Source organism: Neomonachus schauinslandi, chromosome 14 (assembly GCF_002201575.2).
Source record: "Neomonachus schauinslandi chromosome 14, ASM220157v2, whole genome shotgun sequence".
Classification (NCBI taxonomy): domain Eukaryota; kingdom Metazoa; phylum Chordata; class Mammalia; order Carnivora; family Phocidae; genus Neomonachus; species Neomonachus schauinslandi.
The window spans coordinates 47,339,891-47,365,298 of record NC_058416.1 but is presented as its reverse complement, the minus strand read 5'-3'; the positions used below and the strand labels follow the sequence as shown (position 1 = coordinate 47,365,298).

General features: G+C 43.5%; 2 protein-coding genes across 2 annotated transcripts in view; one reads left to right on the top strand and one right to left on the bottom strand.

The window, feature by feature from the left end:
• ANKRD29 (ankyrin repeat domain 29) overlaps positions 1-22,899 on the bottom strand; it is a 58,624-nt gene extending 35,725 nt beyond the window's left edge. The window contains exons 1-2 of the mRNA XM_021686190.1: positions 22,879-22,899; positions 12,004-12,114 (exon numbers count right to left, since the gene is read on the bottom strand). Of these exons, the coding sequence (XP_021541865.1) occupies positions 12,004-12,114; positions 22,879-22,899 (132 nt within the window). The remainder of the gene's footprint in view (positions 1-12,003; positions 12,115-22,878) is intronic.
• On the top strand, positions 481-1,005 carry LOC110577036 (N-alpha-acetyltransferase 50-like). Its single transcript, XM_044921074.1, is given in 2 exon segments — positions 481-724; positions 726-1,005. Coding segments are annotated over 2 exon segments (507 nt in total). The 5' UTR covers positions 481-497.
• Positions 22,900-25,408: the final 2,509 nt, after the last annotated feature.

Below are 25,408 nucleotides of genomic sequence, written 5' to 3'. Positions count from 1 at the left end.
TGACCTGAGCTGAAATCAAGAGTTTGATGGTTAACCGACTGAGCCACCCAGGAGGCCCTAAGATTTTTATTTTAAGTAATCTCTACACCCAGCGTGGGGCTCGAACTCACAACACCGAGATCAAGAGTTAAACATGCTCTATTGACTGACCCAGACAGGTGCCCCTGGAATTTTAAGAAATCAGTGGCTCAGCTCTGGGAGAGGATGGAGGACAAGAGGAAACTGAGTCCTTACCCTTAAAGAGATAGCACCACAAAGAGCCCCCAGAGATACAGCACAGAAGCAGCAGTTTAGGGAGAAGCGGCGGCACAGCGCGGTGGCGGGAGACACCCCCGCCGCCCCCTTCGGAGACGGCGGCGCTTGACTCTGGCGGCCTCCGTCACCCGCTCAGCTCCCTGCCCTAGGCGGGGAGGCCGGCTTGTGGGGGTTGAGTGGCCCGAGCTGAGGGCGCGGAGAGCTCAGGGCGGCGACGACAACGGCCTCAGCAGGCGGGGAAGATGAAAGGTAGCCGGATCGAGCTGGGAGATGTGACACCACACAATATTAAACAGTTGAAGAGATTAAACCAGGTCATCTCTCCAGTCAGCTACAATGACAAGTTCTACAAGGATGTGCTGGAGGTTGGCGAGCTAGCAAAACTTGCCTATTTCAATGATATTGCAGTAGGTGCAGTATGCTGTAGGGTGGATCATTCACAGAATCCGAAGAGACTTTACATAATGACTAGGATGTCTGGCACCATACCGAAGGCTAGGAATAGGAACTAAAATGTTAAATCATGTCTTAAACATCTGTGAAAAAGATGGCACTTTTGACAACATCTATCTGCATGTCCAGATCAGCAATGAGTCGGCAACTGACTTCTACAGGAAGTTTGGCTTTGAGATTATTGAGACAAAGAAGAACTACTATAAGACGATAGAGCCAGCAGATGCTCATGTGTTGCAGAAAAACCTCAAAGTCCCTTCTGGCCAGAATGCAGATGTGCAAAAGACAGACAACTGAACGAATTAGAAATGAACTTTCTTGCACTTGCTTGTCGCCAAATAAAAGAGAGGCCCGTTGATTTTTTTCCCCCCCTTTCTTTTCCCCCTCCCTTCTTGTTCTTGTTTGTCCTCCTTTCTTTCTTTTTCTTTCCTCTAAAAAAGGTTTAATATTTCCAAGGACTTTAAAATTAATCATGTTTGGATTGTTTTAGTTTTCTTATTTTTGTGAGGTGGTTTGATTGTAGGAAGGAGGAGGTATAGATCTGTTTGGTTTCACAGTTAAGATATATATGGTCCCAAAAATTGGGTGTCAGTGTCAATTTTTTTTTTAACGTCCTGCTTTCACATTGAAGGGCAGAGCCTACAAAATGTTGTATATACCAGAAGACAGAAAGAAACAGCAGCAATATCTTGTTCTCTAATTCAAAGACAAGTGTAGTGTGTTTGCGGTACTTTGGGTTTTTCAAGACTGTGGGATACTAATCCCTAGACATTGCCTTCACTCCACCTTTTGTCCTTCTGAGTGTTGTCTCAGGAGTTGGACCATTGTTATCCTTGTAAGAAGTACTAAGCTTATTTTGTTTTTTTAAGCAGTTATTTCTTTTCTTCCTCTCTGAGGGTGGGTGGGACAGTTTGGGTAGGTAGTGTTTTACTTTGGTCTCAGTATTTGAGTTAAACCGCTTTTTGCTAATGAGTGGACTGGTTGTTAGCAGGTTTATTTTTCCTGCTGTTGATTGTTATTAGTGGCATTAATTTTTAGAGTGTGGCTGGTGAGATTAATTTTTTTTAATATCCCAGCTAGAGATATGGCCTTTAACTGACCTAAAGAGGTTTGTTGTGATTTATTTTTTTCCTGTCCTTTTTCTTCAGTAAACCCACAATAGTTAGTCTAACCTTAAAAATGGGAGTTGATGTCCTTATAGGTCAATACCCCTAAAGATAAACCTGAAGCAGGTATTGTCTCTTGGACATATTAAAAAAAACCTAAAAGGAAGCTTAGATGGACTCGTGGCACAATAAGTGCATTTAATGTCAGCTAATGTAGACTGTTAAAAGCGTGGCCACGGAGCATTTGATTATATAAGAAAGAATATCTAGACAGTATTTTTGAGAATAACATAGCTGTGCTACTGCTTATCTGTTGGAGAACATCCCAGATTTGCTTATTTTCTGTGCCTGTGATAATGAGTTTAAGGATTTGGGGGAGGGGGAATTGTTAAACATATTGCTTCCGTTCTTGGAAAAGTAGAAGTTCAGAAGTGTTAATAACGTAAATGTCACTGTGACCTCCTCTACTGATGGGGCTGGTTTATGCCAGATCATTTTCTGGCACATAGGGAGTGGTTTGGACAGGTTGATAACTTTCTGTAAGATAGGAGACATCTGAAATTTTCATGTTTTCCTCCATAGCCCCTTATCCAATATTTAAAATTTTCTAGATTGCCAATACTGGTGGTCCATGAAATGTTCTCATTAGACTTTAAAACAATGCACGGGGCTTGAATTTTCTTGTCATTTGACTTTAAAAGGAAGTTTGACTCATAATATTTATCCTTATGTAAATTCTGGTAATAGAAATCTCATCTCTCCAAATATGTTAAATGACAAAATTATTTTACACAATGTTTATGCACATTTTATAATCTTTTTTGAGAATGTGAAAGTACAAAGTACAATAGACTTCAGCAGTCTTAATTGAGTGCCAAGAGTAATACAGGAAAAGGAAGATAGTTGAATGAGTTTATAGGATTTGAATCTTAAGATAGTAAAAATGTAGAAAGACCATGTTGGTTTCTTGGGCATCAGTTTCTTCAGCAGTCCAAATATAAGCTTAGAAAAAAAGTTAGCATTAAGCACCTTTACCTTCATGGATAAGCTTCAGCTTGCTCTTGCCAAGAGAAGAGTGCTTGAGTTACAGAAGGCATACTTAATTTGAAGAATTCAGCCTTTTTGTAAACTTCCAGATATCAGAATAGATTTTGATATATGAGTTTTCTGAGATGACACTGCCTCTATTTCTATAACCATTTCCCCAGGACTATCTAATCAGTCCTATGAATGTATCCCTAAGTGTGGTTATTGAAAACTGAATAGCTGCCTCATGACAATTAAGTACATGTTATTTAAGGAGGGGAAAAAAATTAAATTTTGAATTGAGTATGTAGGCTCCCTATCATTATAGTTTCTTTTTCCACAGTAGACAATGACTTTACCTAAATTGTATGTTTGAAAAGGCTTGTCGTACATCAGACTTGTTTGGAAAGGGTTAATTGTCCTACATCAAACTTGTATTAAGTAATTCCATCCCTTTAAGGAAGAGGAGGATGTAGAAGCTGGGCACTAGTTCACATGACTGTGAGTCAGTAAAGACTCAAGTAATGTCCCATGTTGAGTTGGTTATTTTGGAACATAAAAATTGTTGAGGTAAAACAATTAACTGGAAGATCAGAGGATATATCCATCGTATTTTTTAGGACAGATAGTTTTTACTATAGGGCAAATAGGTAAAAATTATCCTTATGGTAATTGCATTTAGGTTCTAAAGAAAAGAATCTCCAGAGAAATCTATGCAATATATAATTTGTCCAGACTAGTTTTCATTTGGGGAAAGAAGTTCTAAAATATCCCCAAAGCAGTTTACTCATCAATTGAAAGTCCTCCAAAAATAGAACTATTGGGAAACTGTGGTTTGTGGGGTGGAAAAGAAAAGCTCCCTCAGTTTTTTGGAGGGAATAACTTAAAAATACTTAAATGGCTAAGTTTACTTGGTGCAGTTAAAAATTAAACTTGTTGATTTTAACATTGCTGTTACATCTGAAATAAACTTATGTGATGTTCTGGTAGTAAAAAAAAAAAAAAAGAAGAAGCAGCAGTTTAAAAAATGCCTGGCGTGTATGGGAGGGACATTTGTTTACCAGTCTTGGAGATGTGCTGGAGGGGCAGCGATCATTGGAAGACTTCTCTAGGAACAAAGGAGCCGGTAGGCACCATTTCCTTCCCCTGCCCCCCAGCAGAAACACACGACCACCTGCAGGAACCAGCACAGCACGGATATTCCCTACCTAACTGGCTAACACCACTCCCCGCTTACCTAACACCTGGGCACGTTGCGGCTCTGCCCCCTCCAATGTGCTCTTGGCTGGAGCCCATTCAAACCAGGGCCATAAGCCTGGTAGTGTGCAGGCAGCCCCAACAAGGGTCAGCACCACTCCAAAGTGACTCCTGCCTTGGGGAGAAGGGAAGATAACCACACAAGCAATCATACTGTGGCCCCAGCAGTGGGCTGGGTGCAGACAGCTGGTCTGATTGTAGGCCCCGCCTGCCAATGAAAGCTTCTCAAAGGGCAACACAGGGAAAGCACCCTGCAGTTTGGTGCTACTGCATCTCTGGCAAACACCTGGTCTGACTCAACTCAAGCCCAGGGTGGCCCCAGACTGGCCCACTAACACCACCAGGACGAAACACTGCCCAAAACAGCAAGGAGAGCCACTGCAGGTGCCTGAACTGAAGGGAAAAGTGGCTCAGCCACAACAGCAGGGCACACAACACACATGGAAGACCCCCTAAAGCGCCAGGTTCTGGGGAACAGGGGACACTGCAACACAGGGCACTACAGGACCTCTTCTTCACAAGGCCACTACTTTCAAGAGTGGGAGACGTAGCTGACTTTCCTACCTAACACAGAAACAGACACAGAGAATTAGACAAAATGAGGAGACAGAGGAATACGTCCCAAATGGAAGAATGGGACAAAACCACAGCAACAGATCTAAGCAAAATGGATATAAGTCATATGCCTGATAGAGAATTTAAAGTAATGGTCATAAAGATACTCACTGGACTTGAGAATCTCAGGATCATGAGATCGGGCCCTGTGTCAGGCTCTGCACTGGGCATGGAACCTACTTAAAATTCTCTCTCTCCCTCTACCCCTCCCACTTGTGCTTGCTCTCTTTCTCTCTCTCAAATGAATGAATACATCTTAAAAACAAAAACAAAAACCCAAACAACAAGACCCATCTATCTAGTGCCTACAAGACTCATTTCAGACCAAAAACAACTGCAGATTGAAATGGAGATGGATGGAGAAACATTTATCATGCAAATGGATGTCAAAAGAAAGCCTGGGGAGCAATTCTTATATCAGACAAAGTAGACTTTGAAAAAAAGACTATAACAAGAAACAAAGAAGGATACCATATAATAAAAAAGAGACAATCCAACAAGAAGATATAATAATTGTAAATATTTATGCACCCAACATGGGAGCACCCAAATATATAAGATGGTTAATAACAAACATAAAGGAACTAACTGAGAGTAATACAATAAGAGTAGGGGACTTTAACAGCCCACTTACATCATGGACAGATTTATAAAAACAGAAAATCAACAAAGAAATGATGGCTTTGAATGAAACATTGGGCCAGTTGGGTTTAACAGATATAGTCTGAATATTCCATCCTAAAACAGAATACACATTCTTTTCAAGCGCACATGGAACATTCTCCAGAATAGATCACTTACTACACCACAAAACAAGTATCAACAAATTGAAAAAGATTGTAGTCATATTATGCGTCTTTTCTGACCAAAATGCTATGAAACTAGAAATCAACCATAAGAAAAAAAATCTGGAAAGAGCACAAATACATGGAAGTTAATAACATGCTACTTACAAATGAATGGGTCAATGAAGAAATCAAAGAAGAAATTAAAAAAATACATGGAGACAAATGAAAATGAAAACACAAAGGTCCAAAATCTTTGGGATGCAGCAAAAGTGGTTCTAAGAAGTGAGTACACAGCAATATAGGCCTATCCTGAGAAGAAAAATCTCAAATAAACAACCTAACCTAACATTTAAAGGAGCTAGGAAACAACAACAACAATAACAACAAAAACCCAAAACCAGTAGAAGGAAGAAAATAATAAAGATTAGAGCAGAAACAGATGATATAGAAACTAAAAAAACAACAGAACAGATCAATGAGCTGGTTCTTTGAAAAGATCAACAAAATCGATAAACTTCCAGCCAGACTCATCAAAAAGAAAAGAGAGGATTCAAGTAAACAAAATCAGAAATGAAAGAGGAGCAATAACAATGAACACCACTGAAATACAAATAATTCTTTAAATTCCTAGAAATATATAACCTTACCAAAACTGAATCAGGAAGAAATAGGAAATTTGAACAGACCAGTTACTAGGAATGAAATTAAATTGGTAATCAAAAAACTCCCAACAAATAAAAATCCAAGACCAGATGGCTTCATAGGTGAATTCTACTAAACATTTCAAGACTCATTAATACCTATTCTCAAATTATTCCAAAAAAATATAAGAGGAAGGAAAACTTTCAAATTCATTCTGTGAGGCCAGCATTACCCTGGTACCAAAACCAGATAAAGACACTATAGAAAAAGAGAACTACAGGCCAAAATGTCTGATGAACATAGATGCAAAAATCTTCAACAAAATATTAGCAAACAGAACTCAATAATACAGTAAAACAATCGTTCACTACAATCAAGTGGGCTTTATTCCTAGATGCAAGGGTGGTTCTATATTTGCAAATCAATCAATGTGACATGTCATATGAATAAGAGAAAGAATAAAAACCATATGATCATTTTAATAGATGCAGAAAAAGCATTTGATGAGTACAACATCCATTCATGATAAAAACCTTCTGCAAAGTAGAACAGGGGGAACATATTCAACACAATCAAGGCCATATATGAAAAACCCACAGTGCACATCATACTCAATGGGGAAAACTGACAAGCTTTTCCCCTAAGATCAGGAACAACACAAGGATGTCCACTCTCTTAACTTTTATTCAACATAGTACTAGAAATCTTAGCCACAGCAATCAGACAAGAAAAGGAAATAAAAGGCATCAAATTGGTAAGGAAGCAATAAAACTTTCACTATTTGCAGATGACATACTACTATGCATAGAAAACCCTAAAGACTCCAGTGAAAAACTACTAGAACTGATAAATGAATTCAGTAAATTTGCAGGATACAAAATCAATGTACAGAACTCCCTTGCATTTCTATACACTAATAACGAAGTAGCAGAAGGAGAAATTAAGAAAACAGTCCCATTTACAATTGCACCAAAAATAATAAAATACCTAGGAATAAACTTAACCAAGGAGGTGAAAGACCTGTACTCTGAAAACTATAAAGCACTGATGAAAGATATTGAAGAGGACACAAACAAATAGAAAGACATTCCATGCTCATGAATTGGAAGAAAAAATATTATTAAAATGCACATACTTCCCAAAACAATTTACAGATTGAATGTAATCCCTATCAAAACATCAAGAGCATTTTTCATAGAACTAGAACAAATAATCCTAAAATTTGTATGGAATCTCAAAAGACCCAGAATAGCCCAAGAAATCTTAAAAAAGAAAAACAAAGCTGGAGGTATCACAATTCCAGATTTTAAGTTATATTACAAAGTTGTAGGAATCAAAACAGTAATGGTACTGGCACAAAAATAGACACATAGGTCAATGGAACAGAATAGAGAGTCCAGAAATAAACCCATGGTGTTATGGTCAATTAATCTTTGACAAAGGAGTCAAGAATATGCAATGGGAAAAAGGCAGTCTCTTCAACGAATGATGTTGGGAAAACCAGACAGCTACAAGCAAAAGAATGAAACTGGACCACCTTCTTACATCATACACAGAAATAAACTCAAAATGGATTAAGAACCTAAATTGAGACTTCAAACCATAAAAGTTCTAGAAGAGAGCACAGACAGTAATTTCTGTGACATCAGCCATAACATCTTTCTACATATGTCTCCCGAGGCAAGGGAAACAAAAACAAAAATAAAGTAGTGGGACTACATCAAAATAAAAAGTTTCTGCACAGCAAAGGAAACAACCAACAAAACTAAAAGCCTACTGAATTGGAGAAGATATTTGCAAATGACAAATCTGATAAAGAGTTAGTATCCAAATATATAAAGAAGTTATACAACTCAACACCAAAAAACCAAATAATCCAATTTGAAAATAGGCAGAAGACATGAGCAGATATTTTTCCAAAGAAGACATCCAGATGGCCAACAGACAGATGAAAAGATGCTCAACATCATTCATCCTCAGGGAAATGCAAATGAAAACCACAATGAGATATCACCTCACTCCTGTCAGAATGGCTAAAATCAAAACCACAAGAAACAACAAGTACTGGTGAGGATGTGGAGAAAAAGGAACCCTCGTGCACAGCTGGTGGGAATGCAAATTGGTGCAGCCACTGTAGAAGACAGTATGGAGGTTCCTCAAGAAATTAGAAAGACCCTATGATCCAGTAATTGCACTATAGTGTATTTGCCCTAAGAATACGAAAACACTAATTTGAAGGGATACATGCACCTCTATGTTTATTGCAGCATTATTTACAATAGCCAAGATATGCAAGCAGCCCAAGCGTCCATCAACAGATGAATGGATAAAGAAGATATCTATCTGTCTGTTCGTTTATCTATCTACACACACACACACACACACACACACACACAGGAATATTATTCAGCCATAAAAAATGAAATCTTGCCATTTGCAACAACATGGATGGATCTAGAGAGTATAACGTTAAGCGAAATAAGGCAGTCAGAGAAAGACAAGTACAATATGATTTCACTCATATGTGGAATTTAAGAAACAAAACAAAGGGGGCAAAAAGAGATAAAGCAAGAAACAGACTCTTAACTATAGAGAACAAACTGATGGTTACCAGAGGGGAGGTGGGTGTGGGGGGATGAGGTGGTAAATGTGCATCAGAGAGATGAAGAAAGCAAAAAATGTAAATATCATGTGAAGACAACATTAATCTAGGAAAGAAGGTGAATGTTAGCAAATCAAAGCTTTGCTGTGTGGTAGGTAGCCTAGAGATAATGTATTCATTCTTTAAATGCTATTTGTTGGAAGTTAGAACATGGTCATGAACTCGAGGTTGGGAGCAGTTCCCAAGAGAGCCCCAGGGCCTCTCCTTGCATTCCATCAGCTCTCCTAGGAGTTCCAGGTGAGCCAGAGGCCGGGCCCCATTGGCCAGGGTAGGACTGGTCAGAGGTCATTCACCACCAGGGTCATCCTGGAACCCAGACTCCATGTTCAGGTGGCACCTGAAGGAGGTGGAAATCCTCCCAGTGAAATTTTGAGGGGAACTAAGACCTGTACTATTCCCAAACATCTTTCTGTTCTCTGTTACCACCAATCTTAAAGATGCTTTCAAAATCAACAAGCTGTCTTACCATCATTTAGACTTTCTCCTTTATTTTTTAAATTTTTAATTGATTTTTTAATTTAAATTTTAGGTAGTTAACATATAGTGCAATATTGGTTTCTGGAGTAGAATTCAGTGATTCATCATTACATACAACACCCAGTGCTCATCATAACAAGTGCCCTCCTTAATACCCATCACCCAGCTAGTCCATCCCCCACCCCACCTCCCTCCATCAACCCTGTTTGTTCTCTACTGCTAAGAGTCTCTTCGGGTGCCGGAGTGGTTCAATTGGTTAAGTGTCTGCCTTCAGCTCAGGTCATGATCCTAGGGTCCTGTGATCGAGTCCCGCATCAGGCTCCCTGATCAGCGTGGAGCCTGCTTCTCCCTCTCCTTCTGCCCCTCCTCTCCACTTGTGCTCTCTCTCTCAAATAAATAAATAAAATCTTTTAAAGAAGAGCATCTTATGGCTTGTTTCCCTCTCTCCTTTTTCTCTTTTTCCCCTTCCCATATGTTCATCAGTTTTCTTTCTTGAATTCCAGATATGAGTGAGATCAAGATGGTATTTGTCTTTCTCTGACTTAGTTCACTTAGCAAAATACACTCTAGCTCCATCCATGTTGTTGCATATGGCAAGACTTCATTTTTTTGATGGCTGAGTAATATTCCATTACACACACACACACACACACACACCCCCCACATCTTCTTTATCCATTCATCAGCCGATGGACATCTGAGCTCTCTCCACAGTTTGGCTATGGTTGATAATGCTGCTATCAACATCGGGATGCATGTGTCCCTTTGAATCTGTATTTTTGTATCCTTTGGGTAAATCCTAGTAGTGCATAAGAAAATGCTCAACACCACTCATCATCAGGGAAATACAAATCAAAACCATGGTGGAGATACCAACTCACACCTGTCAGAATGGCTAAAATTAACAAGTCAGGAAATAACAGATGTTGGCAAGGATGTGAAGAAAGGGGAACCCTCTTACACTGTTGGTGGGAACGCAAGCTGGTGCAGCCACTCTGGAGAACAGTATGGAGGTTCCTCAAAAAATTAAAAATAGAGCTACCCTACCACCCAGCAATTAGACTCCCTTCTTTGGCTTAAGGAACCATTTCTCCAGAGAGCTGTTAATAAAATGAGTTTTTAGTTTAAGCGAGGAGAAGTAAACATATTAGTATCTGTTCATAGAAGCAAAATTTCTGGTTGAGATAGCAGACCAAGAGAGACAGAGGATGAGCTCTGAGTGGAAAGAAGGTAGCAGGTCACATTGAGGAGGAAAGGGCGCTGGGAAGGCTGAGCGTACGGGGTACTTACTATCTGGGGGGCAGATGTGTGTGGCACTGTGAGGCGGCCCCTAGGAAACTGAAAGTCAGGAAAGATTTATAGGGGTGGCTGAGAAAGGGTGACTTCAAGAAAAAGAGGAAAAATGGTCATCAGTGCAATCAGGGGGTGAGGCCACAGGGAAAACCAGCACTCCTACTCCAGTGTGGCCCACGGCTGCCGAGGAGACCCACGTAAGACTGGGATGGCCAGTTCATAGATGCCTGACCTCCTATCAGCCTGGGCCCCAGCGAAAGGAGCATAGTCACACTGGATGGCTGGAAGAAAGTGTGGTGATGTATAAAACTGTGCCATTACAAGAGCAATGTTGGACTGGGAGTTGGCAGCAGCAGCGCTCTGTGACACAGAACAAACTGAAGAAGGGTCTGGGTGGATCTGGAGGTGCAAACCCAAGACACTGCTCACCAATGCCCCCAGTGGGCAAAGCGAACAAACCTGGATATCTCAGGCGGGCGGCTGATCTCACTTACCAAATTTGTGCAATAAAAGCTGGAAATGGCACATCCCGCTTTTTGGAAAAGAATAAGGCTCCCTTGAAAACATTTTTATTCCTAAAATCAAAGTATTTCTGTTGTCTCTCTCTCATTTGAGGTCTTCCTGATCCCCAGAGATGCATCATCCTGCTGAGTACAGACAAATCACTGATTCTCTCTGCGGGGGGAGGGCTCCCCAAAGGATGCCTGCCAGTGGGCAGGAGTATTTATTTTTAGACCCCTCACTTGCCAGTGCGTGTACTGATGTTTGCAACGATAGTGAAAGTAAGAGGCTGGGTGGTGGCTTCCATTCTCAGTTCTCGTATCCTTATAGAAAAACCCAACTTACACATTCATGGCAGTCCTCTTCTGCTCTGAATTATCTCCACTTTCCATGGAAGCAGTTGGTTTGAATTCTCTGACTAAAAACACTTTCCTTCTTGGAATGTGCTAATTGTAATTCCCAGTGAAGTGCCTCTTTCCTTATTGTGGCTGCCTTCCATTTTATGCATGTAATGGTTTCCCTAATATGTTTTTAATTTTTTTTAATGTTTATTTGAGAGAAGAGACAGCGTGCACGTGTGTACAAGTGTGTGTGAGTGGAGGGGGAGAGGCAGAGGGAAAGAATCCCGAGCAGACTCCCCACTGAGCACAGAGTCTAACTCAGGGGTCGATCTCACACAGTGAAATCACGACCTGAGCAGAAATCAAGAGTTGGACCCTTAACCAACTGAACCACCCAGGCGCCCCCTCCAGCCCCCCAAAAGTTTTTACATTCACCAGGGTACCTTGGACTTTTTAAAAGGATAAAGCAGGCATACAGAAAGAGTAGATAAGCACTGTACAGGGAAATGTATTCAGGAGCTGTTCTCATGCCGGCAGGGGAAATGGCGTGCCCTTGGCATGCATATACCGAAAGAATCCATCCGTACACTGTCCCTGCAGTCCACATCCACCCGACCGCTGTTCAACAACAGCCTGAGCAGAGCCAGGTTGCCTCTTCTTGCTGCCCAGAATGCGGCGTTGGCAAGTGGAGTTTCCTTCTGCAGAAGCAAAATGAGACAGGATCTTAAACTTGACATCAGTTAATGTGACCGCCTCTACGCAAATATATGCCACTCAAAGAGCAGAATTTCCAGATGTGTCGGAGCATGGAAAGACTGCTGCTCCTCCAGCAACAGATGATTGTGATATACTTGGTCATGGAACACATTCTGTTTTATACCAGATACCGGAGTGCCGTTATGAAAAGCAATGCTGTTGATAATACAGCACTATTAAAACCTTATTTTCCACCAATGTTCTCCCTTTCCTGCCTCTATGTCTTTGTTCACAGTTTCCTTTTTGCTTGAAAGGAGTGCTCCCCCATCCTTCAAGGCCAAGGCTCTGCTTAAATGCTATTTCCTCCCTGAAACGTTCCCAAATCCCTCTTCACCTCTAAGCAGAGAGAAATCTCTCCCGATTCTGACCTCCCCAACACACATTTTTTCTATGCCCTCAACTTTCTACCTGATTCCAGCTTTCTGGGTCAAGGCCTCCCCTCCCCTCCATCTAATTTCCTTTGCTGGAAACTTGCCAGAGGATTCAGTTAAGAATGAGGAACTCTGGGCAGAAAACACTGTTAACGTGTCCTCATATGGATCCTTCTTTCCACGGCTGCGTCATTTTAAAGTTGCAAAGTTAATGTGGAAACCATCCTATGGAAGGAATAGAGCTGGCAAACAGTTCTTCAAGAATCAGAGTGGCAGAATTGACTGCAGTACAGCTGCTTTTCCTAAAACACATCAATTTGGATCTATAGACAACAGTCCGTGACAGGGGAGGGTGGGGGTGACGGGGAGGCTCTGGAACCAGACAGCTCTGGGTTTCAACCCCAGCCCTGGGCAAATGACTTGGCTTTGGTGAGTCTTATACTACCTGCCTTGAAGTTTTTGGTAAGGATTAAATGATGTAAGTTAATTGGCAAATACGGTACCCAACACATCATAAATGCTTACAGATGCTAGCTTCTCCCCCTCTGTCCACTTTTCTTTACAAAGTTAGAATCAGTAGGCAAAATTAAATCGAGTATTGGTACTATAAAGAATTTTGCTGGTCTCAGGAAATTTCTAGCGTTCAAATTGTTTAACAAAAGCATGTTTTGGGTGGGCTTAAAACACCTATCTGACCCCAAGGCCCTTTTAAACGATATGTCTTTTAAGTATACTGATAAGGCATTAAATTCAATGTCTTACCTACCTATGCAAAGTTAAAAAGAAAACAAAACAATGTCACCCACAACAAGGAGCCATCTAAAGATTAACATTTTTTTTTTTAATTTTTAAGTAACGTCCACACCCAGTGCAGGGCTCAAACTCACAACCCCGAGATCAAGAGTCTCATGCTCTACTCCCTGAGCCAGCCAGGCGCCTGTCCACAGAGCCATCTAAAGTGAAAGCTCAGTGAGAGTGAAGGGGGCATCTGTTGGTATGAGGATTTCTTTTCTGCTGCCCTTCAGCTCACCCACGGCTTAGTGCTCTCGTGTGTTCTCGGAGGAGAGCGTGGCCAAGTGGGGAGTGCTAAGCAGGTTGCAAACATACTTTGAATAGTTTCCTGGCTCCAGTAGGAGGAAAACAAAAATCCCCTCAAATTCCAGATGAACAATTTGCTTTCCCCAAAGGCGTAAATATTATGGTCCCAGGAGTTTTCAGGCCAAAAGGCAATGGTGATGTTCACACCCAGGGTTGGCGGGTTTGTACCGGGCTGGGTCCCCTATTACAGCTGTCGGGTGACTGGCTGAAGCGACGGCCAGGCAGGTCTGACTTGTATCAGAAATCACGAAACATTGCCCTTTCAGTAGGGAGATTGCACAAGGCCAAAATGAAGTCTGAAGGGTGAATTAGGAAGAGAATTTAGTATCACCACGGAACAGCTCTGTTGGCTTTTCCTGAAACATGAAGACTTGAGAGTAATAAATTGTAAATCATTTTTAGTGATTTTGTTGTTTCTCTTTAACCCCAAATTATTTTCAAAAACCATCTGGAAACCACAAACTTGTATTGTCATAATAAGCTCTCCTGCCTTGAGGATGGCTTCGGGGCTTTCTCTCCTGTCAGGGCTAGATTTCCTGGTTTCCCACAAGGTTTTAGAAACTGAACTTTGTGAAAAGATGTACAGATTTCATTCTCCCTCAAGTGCCTGATTTACTGGGAGGTGGAGGCAAGAGAGTTGATTTGGGGTAAGAAAGAGCTGAGTTCCAGTCCTAAGCCTGCTACTTCTCAGCTCTTTGACTCTGGCAGGTTAACTGCTCTCTGTCCCAGTAAAATGGGCATAATAATGCCAGGGGTAGGGGTGCCTGGGTGGCTCAGTTGTTAAGTGTCTGCCTTCGGCTCGGGTCATGATCTCAGGGTCCTGGGATTGAGCCCCGCATCGGGCTCCCTGCTCAGCGGGGAGCCTGCTTCTCCCTCTCCCACTCCCTCTGCTTGTGTTCCCTCTCTCACTGTGTTTCTCTGTCAAATAAATAAATAAAATCTTAAAAAAAAATAAATAAATAAATAAATAATGCCAAGAGTAGTACCTCTGCCATGTGTTGTTAGAGAATTAAAGGACAGAATACATGTCAACTCAGTTTGATGGTGAACACTCAAGAAATGCTAGCTATAAATGCGCAGTCCTCACAGCTCTTGGAAATTCATTTGCCTGGTCACTGGCCTGTAATAGGGACAGTGGTACTGGCCAGGGCCTAGGACAAGAAGTACGAGTCAACCTTGATTTCTGCTCTAATGGCTTTATGGCCCAGGAGGAAAGTAAGTCATGCCAATAGGCATCAGAAGTTAATTACAGGTGCTAGAACAGGAATGCGGATTACTTGTGAGAGCAGAGAATGGCCAAGCCTATATTGGGGGAGGGGTGTGTAGCCAGGAATGGCTTCAAAGATAAGGAATTCTTGAGAAGAGTCTCAAAAGATGAGCAGGAAACTGGGTAAGGAGCATCCCAGGCAGACGGGGCAGTGAAGCAAAGACATGGAGGCTCGTCACAGCATTCTGGGAACTGTCATGAGCTCGGAAGGGCTGGATTGAAGGATGGGAGTGGAAAGAGGTCAAGGGACACTGTGGGGCTGAAAGCAGGCAGGGCCAGATCCCAAAGGATCTGCTGTGCCATGCTATGGGGTTTGCCTGGGCACTGGGGAGCCAAGGCAGGGTTATAAGGTGGGGAGATACTATTGGTTTTGTGTTTTAGAAAGGTCCCTGTGGCAGCCTCAGGGAGAATGGATTGATGCCTGGAGCTGGACTGAGGTCGGTGTCTACAAGGGTTAGGGGACTATCGTATAGACAGGGCAAGAGAAGATGAGGGCCCGAGCTCAAGCAACAATTGTGGGGCTGAAGGATGAGACAGACTGGAGAACGTTTAAGGAACCAAACTAAACAGTTTTGGTCTGCAACTGTATATGCAGGAGAAGGTGGGAGAAGGAGCCTGGTCTGACTCCCGGGTTTCTGGTTTGAGTGCCTGGTTGAGGTGGTGCCATTCCCGAGAGTGGGAAACTCTGTAAGAGGGGCAGGCTTTGGGAAGAAGGGATGAGTTCGGCTGTGAACGCACGGACTTTCAGTGCCTAAGGGGCTTCCAGGGGGAAACGACTATCATTAAACGTGGGTAATTGCTCTATCACGCTGCGGCGGACACAGGGCAGGGCAGGTATCTTGCGCTAATACCAAGTGCTTGTTCTGTACCACTTGGTATCTGCTCTGCATACTACCTCACTGAATCCCCATCAGAGCTCAGTGAGGTGGGCACTGTCACTATGCCGCTGCCCAGGTGAGGTAAGGGACAGAGGACAGGCAGGCTTCAGACCCAGGCAGTCTGGTGCTCGGGGCTGCCCTCGTAGCCATCCCACTGTTCGGCCTTGAGGAATTCTGTAGACACCAAGGAATAAGGCAGCACTGACCCCGATGGCCTCCTTCCTATCCTCATTGCAAGCTCGTCTCCTGCCAAGACGGAGAGGCCCCTGACCTTCCTTCTCTTTGGGGTTGATACACCCCATGTTGCCTGGATAACTTCCAATCCTCTTCCAGGTACAATTTGCACATCATCGTAAGTGCTAAGAGTGAAACAGGGGCAAGCCCTTTAGCCTTTGAAGATGATGCACGTGGAAATGCTTTACTCTTTAACTTCTTTCTTGATTTTTCTGATCTCTACAATGAGGCCAGTGAGCCTCCCTCAGGCAGGCTTGTTAGTCACGATATTATGAGAAACAGCAACACCAGCCAACGCTGAGATCTCTCTCTGTATCGGGCGTGCTAAGCACTTTCATTGCTCTGATGCATTAATTCCCAGAACAGCCTCACGACATAGGTGTTTTTATTATTCCCATTCTTTTTTTTTTTTTTAAGATTTATTTGAGAGAGAGCCCTCAAGAGCACAAGCAGGGGAAGGGTTAGAAGGAGAGGGAGAAGAAGCAGGCTTCCCGCGGAGCAGGGAGCCTGACGTGGGGCTCGATCCCAGGACCCTGGTTTCATGACCTGAGCTGAAGGCAGATGCTTAACCGACTGAGCCACCCAAGCACCCATATTATTCCCATTCTTAAGATGAGTTAACTGAGGCACGAATGAATCACTCAAGGTCATAGAGTTAGGAAGTAATAGAACCAGCATTCAAACCCAACTCCAAGTCCAGAGTCTGAGGTCTTATATCTCATTTCTTGGGAGAAAAACAGTGTAAACTTCTACATATGCCATATTTTCTTCTCTTTTTCTCCCCTTTACTGCCAGGATTTTGGCTCATACACTGCTCATTATTACACTACCAGCAATTCGTTACAGGAAGGAAGGGGAGAGGAAACACAGAAGGGAAACTGTTACTTGTACAGAACTGGAATTCTGATTAAAAGCTAAGAGGGGGAGAGATTTAAACCATTAGTTTTGTTTTTTTAGATTTTATTTATTTGAGAGAGAGAGACAGAGATAGTGAGAGAGAGAGCACAAGTGGGGAGGAGAGGGAGCCCACAGAGCAGGGAGCCCAATGCGGGACTCGATCCCAGGATCCTGGGATCATGACCTGAGCCAAAGGCAGACGCTTAAACGACTGAGCCACCCAGGCGCCCTAAACCATTAGTTTTAAAAGGGTTTAGAATACTGTGGGTTTTGATTGTGTACTTACTAATTCAATCAAGAGAACATGAGTAATGAATTTTTGATGTTAGAGGCCACATTAAATAAGGATAGAATGCAGGACTGAGAAGCCATGTGCAGAAGGACACTTTTGAGATGTCACTGGCTATTCTTTTTTTTTTTTTTTTAAGATTTTTTAAGATTTTAAATTTATTTATTTGAGAGAGTGAGAGAGTGAGGGCAGGGGTAGGAGCAGAGAGAGAAGGACAAGCAGACTCTGTGCTGAGTGCGGAGCCCGACATGGGGCTTGATCTTAGGACCTTGAGACCATGGCGTGAGCCGAAACTAAGAATCAGATGCTTAACCACCTGAGCCATCCAGGAGCCCTGTCACTGGCTATTCTAATCCATTGTCCCCTTCATGCTAAGTACTTGAAAATTTCAGAATGCTTGATAAACATTAGAGAAGCCTAATCCCTATGTTGTCAGTATTGTTACACTTCTGAAGGTGATAGGAGACTGAAAGAGAAAAAGTGAGTGATTTACCCCAAGCATTCTGCCTTAGAGGTAGGATCATTTAACACCAGCATTTCCAAACTCAGAACTCGAGACCATCTGGAAAGTCTGTTTAAGACATATATGTCAAGAATAGGCATATCTAGGGGCGCCAGGGTGGCTCAGTTGGTTGGACGACTGCCTTCGGCTTGGGTCTTGGTCCTGGAGTCCTGGGATCGAGTCCTGCATTGGGTTCCCTGCTCGGCGGGGAGTCTGCTTCTCCCTCTGACCTTCCCCACTCTGGTGCTCTCTCTCTCACTCATTCTCTCTCTCTCTCTCTCAAAAAAAATAGGCATTTCTATAGAGATAGAAAGTACAGTAGCAGTTATCTAAAGCTGGGTGGGGGATAGAGAGTGACTGCTAATGGCAATGTGATTTATTTGGGGGGATGATTAAAATATCCTAAAATTGATTGTGCTGATGGTTGCACAACTCTGAATATACCAAAAACCACTGAAATGAACATTTTCCATGGGTGAGTTATATGGTATGTGATCTGTATTTCAATAAAGCTGTTGAAAAACATATGTGGCCTTGTAAATTTATTTTCCTGTATTTCAAATAATTTTAGCTGACTGGTGAACTGAAGCCAATTATGAGATAATTTATGCACTTTCAGAGCAAGGTTGGAAAATACAAGTTCCCCTACTTTTAGCCCAGCCATGAGCAGTTTCTATCACCAAGGTGAAACATGGTATTGAGCCCTTTGTCCTCTTAGGGAAAATGTGCTCAAGAAAGATACAGGCATTGTTCTTCCTCTAGCAATGTTTCCTCTACTGTGGTGACCTCCTTCACCACGTTAAGAGTCTCCTTCCTCATTGTGTTAGGCTTTTGGCAACCTCAGGCCTGAAGAGTAAGTCCTGAAACAGCTGTTGAGAGTCACAAGTCAGTGTATTGAAATGCGTGACCTTTATTCCACAAAAAGGCTCAGACCTGCGTCTGCTTTTACTGAGTTTGCTTTTACTTTAAAAATAATTCTAACAAACGTGTCTGTTTTCCCAACCAGAACAAATGAGGACTTGCCAATTTTGGAAGAGGAAGTTTCCTGGTTTACTGGAGGCATACCAGTGATTGCTGGTAGCTTAATGGAGCAAGGAGAAGTAGCTACAAAGGGGTCCGTGTGGCTCAGAAGCAGTCCTACATGCGGTGACTCTCAGTCATCAATAAGAGGCTGTTTATTCTCCCACAGACTCAGCCAACAATGCCAGGGCTTTTTAAAAGCGGCTTTGGTACCAGGTAAGAGGGCCTATGAGACTTTCAGAGGCCTGTGAAAATAAAGTTAATCTATGGCTCTAAAATCAAAGTGAATGAATAAAATAGTTACAAAATGTATCGTCTTTGTCAACTCTATTCACCGCTGAATTTGATATTCATAAAATATTGATGGCACATGAAAATAATTTGTAGGTCTGATTTTCTCCCTGCACAAGAATTACTATATATGAAAGTTGCAGAAAAATCATGGGCCAATATAAATTAAATGGTATTCATGGCTAAATCGTTTTAATAGCAATATAGTAAAAACCTTTCCAAAAATGTACAATAAAAAGTCTATTATCTTGGGCTGTGGGTACCTTTTGATATGTTTGATAGTATGCTAGCTAGGGTTAGTGGAGGCTCAGTCAACCGGCCTGCGTCTCTGCTCCCTTTGTCCTCAGGCCTTCCCCGTGTGCTGTTTGGAAGTCTGCTTCATGGAAAATCAACTTCCCGTCCTTAACCTGGCTCAGAGCACTTCTTCTGTCTCCCTGCTGTGAGCTCCCCGGCACCTCCCAGCTGGTGGGGGCTGGACCTTCTCCCACATCAGCCCTGGAGTGGAAAATACGGTTAGGCTCTCCTCACTTGTCTTTGAGACGCTGCCCTTCCGGTCAAGTATACACGACTCAGGCCATCCCACCAGCTTGTCCTGTGCCTCACCTCACCTACTAGCTGTCACCTCCTGGTCATTCTCCTTTCTTGATGGCAAATTCTGACACCTTCTTTCCTACCCACCCCAAATTCTGATCTCATCCTGGCCTTCACTTTTATAAAACGTAGATACCATTGCTCAACCGCACCTCCTTTCCCCTAACCCCAGTGAAAGAGGGTTTCCTCCCCACCTGTCTAGTGGGAACCCCTACAACTAATGAAACCCCGCTCACACGCTCTGCCTCGCCCACCTCCTCCATGCTTCCTCACTCAGCTCAGTCATCCCCTCTATCAAGTCTCCCTATCATTTCAAATATTTATTGAGATTCTGATTTACATATAAAGTTCACCCTTTTAAAGCATATAATTCAGTGGTTTTTAGTGTATTCCTAAGGCTGCATAACTGTCACAATTCCAAAACATTTTCATCATCTCATACCTATTAACAATCGCTCCCCATCCCCCGATTCTTCCCTAGCTCTAGGCAACCAAGAATCTGCTTTCTATCTCTATGGATTTGCCTATTCTGAACATTTCATATAAATGGCATCATTTGGGTCTGGCTTCTTTTACTCAACATAATATTATCAAGGTTCATCCACATTGTAGCATGTTTCAGAGCTTCCTTCTTTTGAATGATATTCCATTGTGTGGATACACCATGGTATGGACTGAAGATTTGTGTCCCCCCCCCCAAACTCATGTTGAAGCCCTAATTCCCAATGTGATAGTATTTGGAGGTGAGGTCTTTGGCAGGTAATTAGGTTAGATGAGATCAAGAGGGTACAGTCCCCATGATGGGATCGGTGTTCTTACAAGAAAAGGAAGAGACACCAGAGATTCCTTTCTCCTTATGAGGATCCAGTAAGAATGTGGCTGTTTACAAGCCAGGAAGAGAGCTCTCACCAGACTGAATCTGCTGGCACCTTGATCTTGGACTTCCCAAGCTCTAGAACTGTGAGAAATTAAATGCCTGCTGTTTAAGCTGCCCAGTCTATAGTATTTTGTTATGGCAGCTCAAGCTAATACATACATTTTGTTTATTATCAATGATAAACAAATGATGGACACTTGGGTTGTTTCCACTTTTGGGCTATTATGAATAACAAAATGAACATTTGTGTACAAGTTTTTGTGTAAACAGGTGTTTTCATTTCTTTTGGGTATATATGTAGGAGTGGAATTGCTGGGTCATATGGTAACCACCAGACTGTTTCCTAATATGACTGCATTATTTTACATTCCTAAACAGCAAGGTATGAAGACTTGAATTTCTTCACATCCTTGCCAACACCTGACACCGTCTGTCTTGTTGATTATAGTCATCCTAGTGGGTGTGAAGTGGTGTCTCATTAGGGTTTTGATTTGCCTTTCCCTGATGACTAAAGGTGTTGAGCATATTTTCAGGTGCTTATTGGCCATTTGTATATTTTCTTGGGAGAAATGTCTATTCATCTCCTTTGCCCATTTTTAAATTGGGTTATTTGTCTTTTTATTGCTGAGATATTTGTCATCATTTAAAGATGGTCAAGTCTCTACCATTTTAAAGCAAACAAACCGTTGGCCTGCTCCAAATCCTTGCTGCGGCCACTGTTTCTTGCAGAATTTTTTGAAACAGCTCTGGACACTGGTGGTTGCCACCCACTCTCTTTTGAAGCTGTTGCAATCAGGCTTCTGAAGCCAGCACTTCACTGAAACTGCTCTGAGCAAGGTCAGCAGTGGCCGTTTGTTACTAAATACAATGGACACTTCTCAATTCCCAGCTTGATTTCTCTGTAGTATTTATCTTTGAGTTCCTCCCCATCTTTATCAAAGGATTAGAGATCCTTGGCTTAAATATCAGCACACGCTTCAGATTGTTCTCATACATCGCTGGCTGCTCTTCAGTTTTCTCAATGGGCTTCTCTTATTCTGTTCATTCTCAAGATTTTGTCTTCAGTCCTCTGTTTTCCACTTGTACATAGTGTCACAGGGCAACTGCATTCATTCTCATGGGTTTAATTACCACTTAACACTGCTCACTCCTACATCTCATCTCTATCTCCTGCCTAGACTATACTCCCGGGGTTCCCAGTTTGTAGATCTGTCTAATCAACATCTCTACCTGGACTTCCATCCATCCTTAAACTTTACATGTCCCAAACAAACACTATGTCTTTACCTCTCTAGCCTTCCCTAACTCAGGGAATAACATCAGTTACAGAATTCCATAGATTAAAATTTTTTTAAGTCACTCACATTTGTTTACTTCCTTCCATTCCAGACCCCTGTTCCCTAGTCCCTACCACTTAACAAGATGACCCCAGTTCCACTGCCTTCTCCAAACTGTGGCCAGAGATCTTTCTAACATGCAAATCTCAACATATCATCCCTCTGTTTACATGAGCTACTGTAAGAGACGGAAGCCAGACACATTAGGGTTTCAATGTTAACACCATTCACGTACTGGCTGCAAGACAGTGATGAATTACTTAACTCCACCATGTTTTAGTCTTCTTGCTTTAAAAAAATAAAAAATAAAAAAAAAGGAGAGACACACACGAACGTACCATTTCATGGATCTTCCTGAGGATTCAGAAGATGCGCCCAGATGCCCTTGGCTCAGAGTCAGGCACATTTTACGTGCTCAATACATTTTAATTATTTGTATTAAGACCTTCCAATAGAGGCAAATCAAGGATCATCACTTTCATACTGAAATGTGAAGATTCAATGGGATGACTTTAAACTCTTTTAAGACAAGACTCCTTTGGACCCTGCAGCCTGGTAATCAGCTGCAGCTGCACTCTGCTGGGCACTCAGCTTCGGCGTCCGAAAAGTGCTCTGGAGAGGAGGCGACAGTGGTGCCTCTAGCATTCCGAAACGAGGACGCAGAATCCGGAATCGGTGCCGCAGCCCGGGTCTCTCCCGGGCCGCAGGACAGCGCAGACCGCGGGCTTCTTCCCCGCCCTGCCCCCGCCCGTTACCCTGGCGACAGTCCCTGCCCCCCTTCGCCCCGCGGCGGGCTCCCCGGACCTGCGGCCGTAAGTACCGAAAGCCTTTCAAGCAAAGCCCACACAACCAAACCACAAACCACAAACCACAGCAGCCATCCCAGCCCGGTCGCTTCCTCCCGTCCCCCGCCAGCACCCAGGGCAGCGCTCACTCCACTCTGCGGGCCCCGCGGCGCCGGCGGCGGCGACCCCGGGAGTTCCGCAGGTGCGGGCCCGCCGCCGCATGTCTGCCGCCCGGCCCGGCATTCCCTCCCGGAGCCCGGGGCGCTCACCTTGAAGGACATCTTCCACATGTCCGCGGCCACCCCAGCGCGACCCGCACGCTTCCGGCGCGGGGCGCCCGCCCCAGGCCGCCCTCCCCTCCCCGCCGGGTTCCGCAGTGGGGAGGCCTCCGGAGCCGCGCGCTCCAGCCTCAGACGGGGCCACGCGGGCAAGGCGGGGTCGGGACCACCGGGGGCGGGGCGGGCGCGGGGCGGAGGCGGGGCCGCCGGGGGCGCTGGGGCGAGGGCCGGCTGCGCGGGGCGCACGCACCTGTCCGCGCCCGCCCCGCCCCCAGCCCGCACACGCTCTACTCCGCTGGCACCGCGCGCACTCTGCACGCACACACCAACACTCCGCACTGCTCGCACGTCCACATCCGCAGTCTCACACACACCAGGGTACACGCCATACTGCGCACATTCTTCACGTTCCACACACAAGCGGTCCACACTCCCCAGCACGCGCCCACACTCTCTCGTACACACATTCCATGCACATCCGCATTCCTGTTACACATACACACACACAGATTCACACGTAATACTCCCACACTCACATCCCCGTATACACACTACACACCTACCCCCCTCCCACACCTCACACATCTTCCAAAAGAGCATCAGAGGACTCCCAACCTTCATTACAGCAGACATTGATGATGTAGATGAAACAGGAGAAAAAAATTCACCCATCCTCACACCACCCTTCCAAATAGTTTTCATTTTTATTTCTGTCGTTTTAGGTTTTCTTTTCTTTCTCTTCCTTTTCTTTTCTAATAATGTATTTTTTGTTTTGTTTTCCTCCTGGGAAAGAGCTGGGAAACAAGCCTTTTGATTGAATGAGTGATATGTGGTATTTTCCTTTTTGAAGGTGAAGGGCAAAATTGGGAATGTTACTCATGGCCCCCTCCTTTTGGTTACACCAGTCGCCATTCCTTTTGGGCCTTTTGCTGAACAGCTGGAGTATCTCAGGAGCTGTTCACTCCCTCATGCATACTGCCTTGCTGCTTGCCCAGGGTTGGTTTGGGGGAAGTAAAAGCGGGAGAATCACATTTTTTTAAGTTAAAAATATATTATTTTTAGGGGTGCCTGGGTGGTTCAGTCGTTAAGCGTCTGCCTTCAGCTCAGGTCATGATCCCAGGGTCCTGGGATCAAGCCCCACATGGGGCTCCCTGCTCAGTGGGAGGCCTGCTTCTCCCTCTCCCACTCCCCCTGCTTGTTTTCCCTCTTTAGCTGTGTTTCTGTCAAATAAATAAATAAAACCTTTAAAAAATATTGTTTTTAAAGTATAAAAGGCAATAATAGCCTTTTTAGAAAATACAAATGCTAAAGTAAAAGTAGATGTCTCACATGCTCACACTGTAAGAATCTACTCATTCTCCCCTCACCTCTGTGCCTCTTTCTCTCTTCTCAGTTCAATTGGTAATGAATATTTAATTCAAAAGTAGAAAAATAAAAGTTCAGGATGAAATAAAAATGTTTATCTGTTATAGATAAATCATATTACTTTGTGCTTAATTTGTTTTAAATATTTTATTTATTTCTTTATTTGAGAAAGAGAGAAAGAGCGCACAAGCAGGGGTAGGGGCAGAGGGAGAAGTAGAGGCAGAGAATCTCAAGCAGACTCTGCACTGATAACGGAGCCCAACGTGGGGCTCCATCTCACCACCCTGAGATCATGACCTGAGCTGAAACCAAGAGTTGGCCGCTTAACTGACTGAGCCACCCAGGTGCCCCGCTTTCTGCTTAATTTTAAAATAAAAACATTCCAAAATTTGATAGAAAATTTCAAGTTTTTAAATCAAGAAAGACTTGAAACTTTTCCCCGCCTTAGGTGTTTATGGATGAGACAGTTTTGAAGTTGCCATGCAACACTATTATGTAAGATTGAGCACAGGAGGTTTTGCTTTAATAGTTTTGTTAAGCAAAAGGAGGGAAGAGAATGTATTTTGAGTCCTGTCTGTGGGGGTAGGTATTATGCCCATTGCACAGCTGGAAAAACTAAGATTCTGAGCGATGAAGTAATTTGCTAATGAGTGATAGCGCTAGACCTTTCATGAAGTCTGTCTGGGTCCAAAGCCTGTTTCCTTTCCACTACCACACTTGCTGCTCGAAGCTGGTTTTGGCAGTGAGTCCCTGGCCAGGCTGCTGATGGGATTCTTGTCGAAGTCACAGGAAAGAATGTGCCTGTAGATCAGCTCACACGCCTCGCTAAGTTCATTTTCACAATAAAGCCCCCAAGCAGAACAATACCCTCATAATCACCACCAGGCGACTCCATCGAAAGAGGCCCCCTCCAAAACTTAACAGGCCTAATACGTGAAATTAAATCTCCACGGCCCTACTCTCTCTATCCAAATAATTTCTCATAACCCACTAGAGTGTCTCCATACTTGTCAGAGATTCTCCTTGTTATCACCCTCCCTCCCATCCCTATGGCTCTTTTCTCTCCCTCCACTTCTGTCTGCCCTAACTCAGACCCTGACCCTCCCGGGGTTGCTCCCAGCTCAAGCCCCCCTCGGCGCCCGGCCCCTCAGCCATC